Raw genomic sequence first — 10,589 nt, forward strand, 5'->3', positions numbered from 1 at the left:
TGTATGGAGCTCAGGTTGACCTTGAGCTCACTTTGTAGCCCAAGCTTGTCTCGAACATGCAACAATCCTCCTGCTTCAGCCTCACAAGTACTGGGATTACAGATATGCGCTGCCGTGCCCGGTTGATGTATTGTATTCTTTCCTAGCTGCTAGGGAAGGAAATCGAGAAGTCCGCGTCTGCGCAGAACACTTGAGGAAGTATAATGAAGCCCTACAAATTAATGACACAATCCGAATGATCGATGCATATAATCACCTTGAAACTTTCTATCGTGATGAGAAAGCAAAGAAGTTTGCAGCGCTGGAAGATGACAGCGATGAGAATGATAGCGATGATGACTGTGATAGTGATAGAGATAAGGAAGATGGGAAGAGGCTGGAGAGGCAAGATGAGACCGATAAATTTCTCATGGCTTTATTTTTTGGTAAGATCAAAGATAACATATTGGGGTGTGGCAAGATAGCTCAGCGGTCTAAAGTGCCTGCTCAGGTAAGCTTAGGCAAGTGCAGGGACTGTGGTTTGATTCCTGGCACCACATGCTGTGCCAGCCCCGCCCCTAAGGTGGGCTGAACAGGCCACACACACAAAAAAATTATAATATATTGGGTGGCCTCATGTATTTACCTCTTAAATATGAACCTACTTGTGCTTCCCATAAGCGTTTCCAAAAGCCTACTTAAAAAAATTCCTTTTGAAAGAAGTCCTTTTAGGTAGTGCTATTTGTAATTGATGTGTTCAGATTATTATTTGTATGATTATAATCAAACATTTGATAATCTAGTTTTGTCATCAAGACAAATTAATTTATTAGTTAAAATAGCCTGGTTATTAATTATAGTACAAAATCAAGTACAGTCATAACTCAATATGTCACTACGTAAAATCTTTCAGTTGAATTATTTGTAATTTTACTAATTTATACTAATTTTTATGAATTTTTCAAAAATTGCTGATCTCTTAATTTGAAAATAAAAATTGCATGTACTTATTATGTAAAACATGTGAAATGGCTACATAAAGCTAATTACCATTAATAGTTATAATTCTTTCTTAAAGATAACAAAAAAATGTTGAAAAAACTGGCTGATAACCCAGAGCATGAAAATGAAAAGCTGACCAAATTAAGGAATACTATTTTGGAACAATATACAAGGACTGAAAAACCAACACGTGGAATAATATTTACAAAAACTCGACAAAGTGCATACGCCCTTTCCCAGTGGATTGCTGAAAATGAAAAATTTACAGAGGTGGGCGTCAAAGCCCATCACTTGATTGGAGCTGGACACAGCAGTGAGTTCAAGCCTATGACGCAGGTAGAATGTCTCGCACTTCTTTACTTATGCTAAGTTCACTCTTACAAAATTATTTGAAATGTTTTTCTCAGTTTTTTCATTAGCTACATTTAAAGAATAAACACCTACTCTTGAAATAAAGTTTAGCAGCAGCCTAGTCTGTAGTATTTGATACTTTAAACATTGTCTTAGGAGTCAATTTTTTTTCATGTATTTGGAGGAACTTCCTTCCTTTCTTTCTATCCATCTTTCTTTCTTCCTTTCTTCTTTGTATTTGATACAGGGTCTTGCTATGCAGCTCAGACTCATAGTAAATCTCCTATCTCAGCCTCCCCAGCTCTGGGATTACAGGCATGCCCCACCATGCCCAGATTTGGTGGCCAGCTCGGAGTGGTGGAGTAGCATGCAGTACCAGGTATCAAACCTGGGTTCTTGAGCTTACCAGGCAGGCACTTAGACCGCTGAGCTATCTCTCCGGCTCTGGAGGAACTTTCTATGTTGTTTCTTTCACAAAAAATGAGTAACTCTTAAACTTAAAAGTAATGTAGAGAAATGATCATGATATGAAATCAGATAAAAAGAATCAAACTTTCATGAAAATATGTGCTTTATAATTAGAATTATACACATATATACTTGTATTCCACTATACCACTTCTTACTGATTGTGTGAATGTTTTTTTTAAAAAGAACTTGAAAGGAAAAAAATGACGCTTGTAGGCATTACAAGCATGGTCCAGTCACTGGCTTATTAGAGTAAGACAATGTTTTTCTACAGGCTAAAGTCATACTGACCCTGAGTCTTGCTGGGCAAACGGGATACTTCTTTTCTGTCACAACCATGTCATTTAGAACAGGAGAGCAAAGTAAATCCGTTTGATCCATTTGTGTTTAGAAAAAAAGTTCATGAAAGTGTTCACTATAACTCTGAATGGACCCCAGGCATGCACTTATGCTAGTGTTCCTTCTAAAATTTAGTGCCAGAGAAAACAGTGTTTTCCTTGGATAATGAGTTTGTTTCCTCTTAATGGATGAGACCTGGTTGGCTTAATTTGTTTGCCCCTGTTAGCTCTTGCTTCCAAGAAGCTTGAAGGCAAAATTGAGGCCTAGTCTCCTAACCTCTGTGGTAATCCTCACGGTGATACATCTAGACTCCTTAACATTGAGTCCTATCTTTCCATTTCTCTTATATTTACGAGCTTTAGTGTTATGACTTTTATCATAAGCAAGGATAGCTCCTATTTGAAAAGAGGTAAGGTGCAAATGAAAAGGCTATTTTTTTTTTATTTATGTGTGTGTGTGTGTGTGTGCGGCCAGCTCAGCCCACCAGGGGGCGGGGCTGGCTGGCATGTGGTGCTGGGGGGATTGAACCGCGGTCCCTGTGATTTGCCCAGCCTGTTCCAAGTAGGTGCTCTAGACCACTGAGCCATCTCACCAGCCCCGAAAAGGCTATTTTTTAAACTACTTTGTCTTTACTCACTTCCCACCTGAGAACTACATGCCAAAATAGACCGCACCCTCTTTCTCCCTTCCTGTGTCCTCACCCTGTAAACTAGAGGAGGAGTTAGGATCCACCTGATGGGACTGTAAGATTAGACATTGTATTGGAAACTTCATTACAAAGGTTGTCCCATTGAATTAAGGCACAGACATGTTCTGCCAAAGTCCAAGAATGTGTTAAGTTTGTATCAGTAGATATGAGGTCTTAGGGGAAAATTCTCAGACTGTAGAGGAGTCTTGACAGGGTTCTTCAGTAGTTAGGAAATAAAAATTCTTGATGTCTCTAAGGAAAAAGAGAAGGGGATGGGAGAGCACACAGTAGGTCTGGCAAGTTAATGTACAGAAACAAAAGACAATGTGAACATGCCTCCTTTTCATTCTATGCAAGGGCCAGAGGGCATAGTTTCATATATTTGTATTAACTTTCAAATTTCATTTCATTTAAAAATACTTGCCATGTTGTATCTTTAACAATTTATTCTTCCATTTTTATTTATAGTAGCCCTTTGAATAGGTCATATATTCATCTTGATTCATTAATAAGAAATAAGGCATGAAATAGCTCTCCGCCCTCTAGCTCTCCTGTCAACGTGGTCTGTTGGTGATAGTTCATACAGCTTTTTGCCTGAATGATCCTTAATGTAACTGAATGCAGCATACAGAATCATTTTCTCTGTAACTCAAAATTAACAACCTATCAAAGCATCACTGCATCAGAATCTCAGAATTCTAAATGTTCAGAAGTTAAAGTAAGGAAGAGAACACCCTGTTTTAGCTTCTCAGGACCCAACTTCCCCTCAACCAGAAGTACCTCACCCTTTCTTCCTCCCAAACCACCATCAATTTATTCCCTTGGCATAAATGTTGCTCCTTCCACCTCCAGATTGGAGGATGGAAATATTTTTGTTATTGTGTAGTAATCCCAGATTGTAAATCAAATGTTGTCTCACCATCGTGTCTTTGTTCAATGCCAAAAACAGATGGCAGCAAATCCATGGATGATCTAATCTTTTGATTTACACTGACCAGTTGCAATTTATTATTTCTTCTAATTAGAAGCTTTGAGTGTGTTTAGCATCACAAAATTTAATTTAATAAAATGTTTCCACAGAATGAACAAAAAGAAGTCATTAGTAAATTTCGCACTGGAAAAATAAATCTGCTTATCGCTACCACAGTGGCAGAAGAAGGTCTGGACATCAAGGAATGTAATATTATTATCCGTTACAGTCTTGTCACTAATGAAATAGCCATGGTTCAGGTACATTGAGGTCTTCTCTTTTAACATGTTGAGTTTTATTTTTGTGCACCTATGTTAATTGCTTTATGTTAGTAAAGTAGCACAAGTTATCTTTTTTTAGGTACCCCTGAGAATTGAACTGAGAGCCTGCTCAGCCAGCTACCTCAGCTGCATCCACAGCCCTTTTCATTTCAAGACAGTATCTCATCACACTGCCCAGGGTGGCCTTGAACTTGCTATCTGCCTCCACCTCTCATAGTGCTCGAATAATAGGCATGTACCAGGAGTTACAGGCATACTCAGCTTAAAAGCACGAGCTTAAAGCAGTGTGCAGTACTGCCACTTATATTGCTGTTTTTAATCCATATGAAAGCTGTACATGTATAATTTTAAATAAAAATTCTTCTCTTGCTATTTCTGCATCCTGAGATATTTGAGGACCATGCTAGTGGTCCTATTGTAAAAGTCAGAAGAGGCCTCCTCATTCCTGGGATGCTGTGAGCCCCTAGTGGGACCAGGAACCTTAACCACACTGCCCACAGATGTCTTACACAGTAACACCTCCTGAGGAAGCCCTGCTATTTTTGTATTCTTTTATTTATTCTTTCAACTTTTCTACATGTTTGAAATTTTTCATGATGAAATATTGAGTGGGACAGACTTATAGGTGGAGTAAATAAGTAAGAGAGCAAGATATCCAAGTTTTCATTCAAATTTTACATTATATCTCATCTACCTATATTGATAATATCGTGGTTACATTTGATGGGTACAAATAGGAGTTATGCGGATTAAGAGTCCTGACATTCTTCCAGTAACATTAACTTGTTAGTAAAACCTGCATCCTTGACTGGAAGGCACACCATAGAAGACTATGATAGCCAGGTAACCATCAAATTGGGAAGTAATTTTATTTCAAGAGCTGATTTGTAAATCAGAGGTTTGTCATTCAGAATGCATTATTCTGTGAGAATATTACAGCAGACACTTAAGCTCCCGAGCCAGGTCAGAAAAGCTTGTAATATGCAAAATATACTTCAACATCACTTTTTAAAGACTGTAAAAACTCATCTCTCAACCCAGCTTGGTCCATGGGAAGGAGGGGCTCAAAATCTGATGTAGAATGATGCCAGGAACACACATACCTTCTCACCAGCCTGGAGGCAAAGATCAAGAACACCCATTCTCCCCTTGCATCCCTCCTTCCCAATGGCAGGGTGTCCACCCCCAATCACTGCTCATGGTTCCCATGGTTTGACAGGATTTCTCTGGGAACAGAAAAGCTAGACAGGGTAGCGTTGTGTGGTAAAGGACTTTGAACATCAGGGTGGACACTGTCACTGCTCTAGAACATTCTTTCTATATTACAGCCCACTTTTAAGGTTGAAGAATGGGTATCAGGTCAAGCCTGAAGCAGAAAAGTTAGCAAGGCACAGCCTTTCATGTGTTTGAATTTTTTCATACTGTCAGGCCCGAGGTCGAGCCAGAGCTGAAGAGAGTACCTATGTCCTGGTTGCCCACAGTGGTTCTGGAGTTGTTGAACGTGAGACTGTTAATGATTTTCGAGAGAAGATGATGTATAAAGCTATCCATCGTGTTCAGAATATGAACCCAGAGGAGTATACTCAGAAGGTATTGTTCTGAGCCACCTCTTAATTTAGTTTTCATTTTGAAATGATTGCTATGTTTTTATCATTGGTATGTCTGTGGCTATTCCTTCACTCATAAATTATACTGAAATATAAGTTTCATTTTGATGGGTTGTGTTTAGTACATATTCACACACAAAGAGTTATAAGGTGCAATAAATTGTCAGGAAGCCTTTAATTATTTCAGTGAAACAAATTATAAGCTTTGGTAATGTAAATTTAGGCTTTCCTTGATCCAAAAAGACTAGTTCAACTTACCCATTCAACCTAGTTCAGTAATTTCTGCTCAGTTTTATCTGTCATATAAGCACCTTTGCTCTTGTTCCAGAAATATCTATAAAATGCCTACCGTGTGCCAGGGAATGTTCTAGATTCAGAGGACATTGAAACAAACAACACAGATAAGACCCTTAACTATCAGTGTGTACTTCATGAGCTTTGGTGAAGAGCAAACATGTACATCATATAAAGATACGAACGACGATATAATTATATAAAATAAGTCACCAAATGGCTATTTTGATTGTGTGGTTGAGGAAGGGGCCTGAGAGCAAGTAACACTGAGGTTGGATCTGAATGATTTCAATGTGTCATCTAGCTGCATCTCAATTTACTAACAGAATTATAAACTTGTTTGAATTGTGTAAAGGAATACTGAAAGAATGTATTATACAACATTTCAGGAAATCCTTTATATGTCTGAATTAAAGACTAACTACTATAATAGCAAACAATCCATTTAGAAGAAAATTCACACCCTTGCATATGGGTGTGAATGTTAGTTTCTTAACATTGGAATTGGCTCTGCCCTAAATAGAGTCTCAGGAAAGGGCTGCTTTCAAATTGGTGTGCAAAGCTTTAACCAATTCCAAGGTTTCCTGGCCAGGTTTCTACACAAATTTATATTTTAAAACCCCTTTAAATGTAAAGTAAGCCAAACATGTTGGCGTATCAAACTTATTTCATTAAATAATGCCACTAGGAAGTTTCTGTCTCACATGTAATGTCTTAGGGGAATAAATTCAGTAGGTGTTTATTAAGGCTGATATTTAAAGACTAGTTATTTCAAGTAAACTCCAGGAAATCTCTGGAATTGCTGAGTTAAATTGTCCCAGACAATTTTTAGAATAAAATACTGCATTAATCAGCTTTTCATTACTATAATAATATACCTGAGGTAGGCTACTTTATAAAGAAAAAAGGTTTATTTTCGCACGATTATGTGGGTATGGAAATAGCATGGAAAGGTCATGGTGAGGGTTCTCACAAGCTAGATTGCATTAGAGAAGTACATGGATATGTCTGTATCTGTGTGGTTGCTTTATTAACCCATCAGAATTCACTCATGAGGGCTTCATATTGATAATCTAAACTCCTGGAATTACTTTCCAGAGGTCCCATTTGAGGTCCATTTCTAAACACCCCACCCAAATTAAGTTTCACATTCTTAATACTATTAACTTTGAAGGGCTGGAGAAATAGCTCAGTGAACTAAGCACCTACTTAGGCAAGTGCAGGGACCAGGGTTCAATCCCCACACCACATGTGGCACTGGTACTGCCCCCAGACACACTGAGCCAGCAACAAAGTTCAGGCATGGTGGTGCAGGCCTATAATCCCAGTGCTGGGGAGACTGAAAACAGGAAGATCACTGGAAAACAGTCCCAGCTACATAGTGACAAACTGTACCAGATACATAATAGATAGATAGATAGATAGATAGATAGATAGATAGATAGATAGATAAAAGACTTTGAGAATTATACATTTGAACAAATTTGAGAGAACAATCTATATTCAAATCATAATAGATTCAGTCCTTTCAAGGAATCCAAAATAGACTACCTTTTTAGTTCTCCTTTGGTTAAGAGATTTCCTGTCCTGAGATTGCACTAGTTAGATAAGCATGACAGTGAAGTGGGGCATGTGTCACCACTACTCTGCTGAAAGACTAGCAAAAATCACTGCCAAGTCACAGCCACTAGGAGAGTGGCTCTGTGCTTCTAATCTGAGAATTTTGTAAAACACAATGTTCATGTGACCACTGATAAACGGTAAGAGTTATCACATAAGGTAAAACTTATTTTAGATAACCAAAATCTTCTTAACACCAAATCAGACTTCTAGGAGCAAGTTGAAGTTCTTAAACATTTTCTCTGCCTTTAACCCAATAAGTCTCACACATTTTTGCATTTTATTTGGACTTACGATAATTACAGATTTCTCTTGGATCATTGCCTCCTTATGTTTATTCTGAGGACGAGTAGCTAAGTGTATAGTCTTGCAACTATTTAAGATATCTGCAATAATTCCAGGAGAGCTATTTCAATAGAATTATGAAATAAAACAAAAACATTAAATATTCCCTTCTCTATGCAGATTTTGGAATTACAGATGCAAAGCATAATGGAAAAGAAAATGAAAATCAAGAGAAATACTGTAAAGCAGTTCAAGAACAATCCGTCATCAATAACTTTTCTCTGTAAAAACTGTCACATGCCAGCCTGCTCCGGGGCAGACATTCATGTAATTGAGAATATGCATCATGTTAACATGACAAAAGCCTTCAAGTGAGTCCACAAAGACCCTTTTAAATTTTCCTACTAGCGGTGAACCACCATATTCTTCCAGAATTGTGAAAATGAGATTTCTGTTGAGAACTTCCCCTTTTAGACCCTCCCCAATTACATGCCCATTAAATTTTTATTGTTTTCTTTTTATTTTATTTGATGTGTACTTTTTTTTTTACTTTTATTAGCTCATGTTTGCAGTACATAACAATTACATTCATGTTAGAGAACTGTTACAGGTATATAATATATTTCGATTCTTTTTCCCCCTTCTCTTCACCCCTCTTATTTTGTCAGCATTAAAATCATTCATTTATCTCATAAGACCTTATAAAATAATTATCAGGGCCATCAAGATAGCTCAGCAGACTAAGCACCTGCTTAGGCAAGCACAGGGACCAGGGCTCAATCCCCAGCATCACGTGCCGCACCAGTCCCGCCCCTGGGCGCACTGAGCTGGCCACCAAGTCCCAGTATGGTGGCTCACGACTGTAATGCCAGCACTGGAGAGGCTGAAAACAGGAGGAACACTACCAGTCCGAGCTACATAGTGAGACCTTGTACCAAATGCATTTAAAATAATAATAATAATAATAATAATATAATAATATCACATGTAAGATTAAAAACCAGACTAGTTGGGCGTATAAACATAACTTTTTTCTGTTTCCCTATTTTATTTGTTTATTTTTGAAATAATGTGCTCAGAGCAGGAAGAGAGAGAGATGTACTAGTCAAACCAGTTGTGACCCACAGAATTTGTGCGAGGTTTTTTTTTGTTCTCAAATTTTTGAATAACCCAAATCAATTCAGAATAGCCAATATATTTTTAAAAATTCACAGAGCCAACACAGGATGTGACAGGGCGTGTACAAAGAGGATGGCCATTTCAATTTCCACCGAGACCATGGGAAGCAAGGGGGAGAGAAGCAACAGGGTGGGGCTCTGGGGGGCCGTGAGCCCAGGTCTGACCCAGACCCAGGGCTGCACGTGGGTGCTCTGCTGTTCTTCCTAGTGACTCTCCCCTATAATTTTAGGCGACTTTATATTGTGAGAGAAAACAAAGCCCTGCAAAGTAAATTTGCTGACTACCAAACAAATGGCGAGATTATCTGCAAATGCGGCCAAGTGAGTAGATTGCAACAGGCTTGACTTTCCTTTGACAGAAAGGATTGTTTAAGTGAATGTATATCTAACTTAATCTCACTCTCTGTTTTGTTTTCCAGGCTTGGGGAACAATGATGGTGCACAGAGGCTTAGATCTTCCTTGTCTCAAAATAAAGAATTTTGTACTAGTTTTCAAAGATAATTCACCAAAGAAGCAATACAAAAAGTGGGTTGAGTTACCCATCACATTTCCTGCTCTTGACTATTCAGAATATTGTAATTTTAGTGATGAAGATTAGCCTTGGAGTCAAGACTGTCTTGGAATATTTCCAATTTAACATTTGATATTACCTTGAGAAATATTTTCACCATACTGAAGAACTGATGTGAGAATTGATAAACTCTGTACATTGAGCACTTTCAAGAACCACAATAATTTTGCTTTCAATTACACATTTTCTTGACTAACAAGGGTAAAAAAAAAAAATCTATCAGAAACACTCATCGTTGTGAGGCTTACAGTTCTATGGGAAGAAAACTGACATATAAATGAGATTGCAAGATGCCATTGTCATTTCCGTCACTTATTTTCAAAATAAAATTAGGTGATTGGTTCAGTCATCTTTATGAACCAGTCTCCATATTGGTAGAATATTAAGTGTTGTCTTCTTTTGTATTCATTAGTTTTCTTTCGTTGTATAACAATTGCCACAAATTTAGTGTCTACTTTGCTATAAAATGATAAACTTGAGGCTTTTATAGGTAAATGGATGCAACCAGAGACCATATTCATAAGTCAAATAAATCAGACTCACATTGTAAACATTGTACTGTTTGTTGTATAAGAGCCTGAAAGAGTAAATAAAATCCAAAAGGTACTATAGACACTGTGAAAGGGAAACAAATTGTTTGAATGGAAGAAACAACTGGGATGAGGGAAAGGAGAAAAGAGAGAAGGGAAAAATATATATGTATATACGCAGATTGGATTATTGTACTGCTGATTTCTACTAGTTTATTGATGGTAACAGTTAATGCTTAAATTTTAAGGGTTTTTTTTTCTTTTTAATTTTTTGACCATTTTTTATTTTTAACCAATTTGTATGCTATATCTGGTAATCTGAACAACTATTTTTAAGACACTATGCAATATCACAACCATTGTTGAATTCTTGTTATTTTGTATAGCAAGATACTGTATTGTTTCTTTCTTTTTTTTTTTTTTTT

General features: G+C 37.5%; 1 protein-coding gene across 4 annotated transcripts in view; it reads left to right on the forward strand.

The window, feature by feature from the left end:
* Positions 1 to 10,136, forward strand: part of Ifih1 (interferon induced with helicase C domain 1) — a 59,431-nt gene extending 49,295 nt beyond the window's left edge. For 2 of the 4 annotated variants that reach the window (XM_023713799.1, XM_023713797.1), the window contains 7 exons: positions 147 to 425; positions 1,058 to 1,317; positions 3,908 to 4,057; positions 5,507 to 5,668; positions 8,065 to 8,255; positions 9,293 to 9,383; positions 9,482 to 10,136. In XM_023713799.1, the coding sequence (XP_023569567.1) occupies positions 147 to 425; positions 1,058 to 1,317; positions 3,908 to 4,057; positions 5,507 to 5,668; positions 8,065 to 8,255; positions 9,293 to 9,383; positions 9,482 to 9,661 (1,313 nt within the window). In that variant the 3' untranslated portion in view covers positions 9,662 to 10,136. Of the gene's footprint in view, positions 1 to 146; positions 426 to 1,057; positions 1,318 to 3,907; positions 4,058 to 5,506; positions 5,669 to 8,064; positions 8,256 to 8,443; positions 8,574 to 9,292; positions 9,384 to 9,481 lie in introns of those variants that run through there. The other 2 variants (XM_023713798.1, XM_023713800.1) reach the window with 2 other exon arrangements.
* The last annotated feature ends 453 nt before the right edge of the window (positions 10,137 to 10,589 follow it).

This window comes from Octodon degus, unplaced genomic scaffold, assembly GCF_000260255.1.
Source record: "Octodon degus isolate 3935 unplaced genomic scaffold, OctDeg1.0 scaffold00032, whole genome shotgun sequence".
Classification (NCBI taxonomy): Eukaryota; Metazoa; Chordata; class Mammalia; order Rodentia; family Octodontidae; genus Octodon; species Octodon degus.